At 60.5% G+C, this 438-nt stretch overlaps 1 protein-coding gene across 1 annotated transcript in view; it reads right to left on the reverse strand.

The window, feature by feature from the left end:
* The window catches only part of CHCHD2 (coiled-coil-helix-coiled-coil-helix domain containing 2), a 1,885-nt gene extending 1,478 nt beyond the window's left edge, over positions 1–407 (reverse strand). The window contains exon 1 of the mRNA XM_035900487.1: positions 1–407. This exon is cut by the window's left edge and continues 170 nt beyond it. Within this exon, the coding sequence (XP_035756380.1) occupies positions 1–67 (67 nt within the window). The 5' untranslated portion in view covers positions 68–407.
* Between the last annotated feature and the right edge of the window lie 31 nt (positions 408–438).

The raw sequence follows: 438 nt of genomic DNA on the forward strand, positions 1-438 counted from the left end.
ACAGCAGAGGCGGTGCCGGTGCTGGGACTGGTGCCCGAGCAGCAGGCGCCGGTGATGCAGCTCTCATTTGTGGTGCCCGACTGCAAGGACATAAAAGAGAAACCTCACATCACTGCTCCAAGCTCGCACTGGGCAGAGGCCAGCAGGCTGCAGCTCCTCCTTGCTGCACCCTCCACGCTGATGGCAAGAACTGCACGTTCTTGTGAGTGATTTATGCACAACAGGGTGAAGTTTACGGGCTTCTTTTTGGCTGCGTTTTAAAGACTGCCCGCACCCCCGCACCGCAAAGGGCTGCGCTACTTTGCGGGAAATGAGATAGAACCTAAAAGGGGCTGGTGAAACCAGGCCTTCAGGCTCAGGCACCGGATGGCCGGGCCCTGCCGCCCGGTGGGCGCTGAGGAGACCCACTTCCACCCCCGCTAAGCGCTGACCCCGCTA

Source organism: Egretta garzetta, unplaced genomic scaffold (assembly GCF_000687185.1).
Source record: "Egretta garzetta isolate BGI_Z169 unplaced genomic scaffold, ASM68718v1 scaffold108, whole genome shotgun sequence".
NCBI lineage: Eukaryota > Metazoa > Chordata > Aves > Pelecaniformes > Ardeidae > Egretta > Egretta garzetta.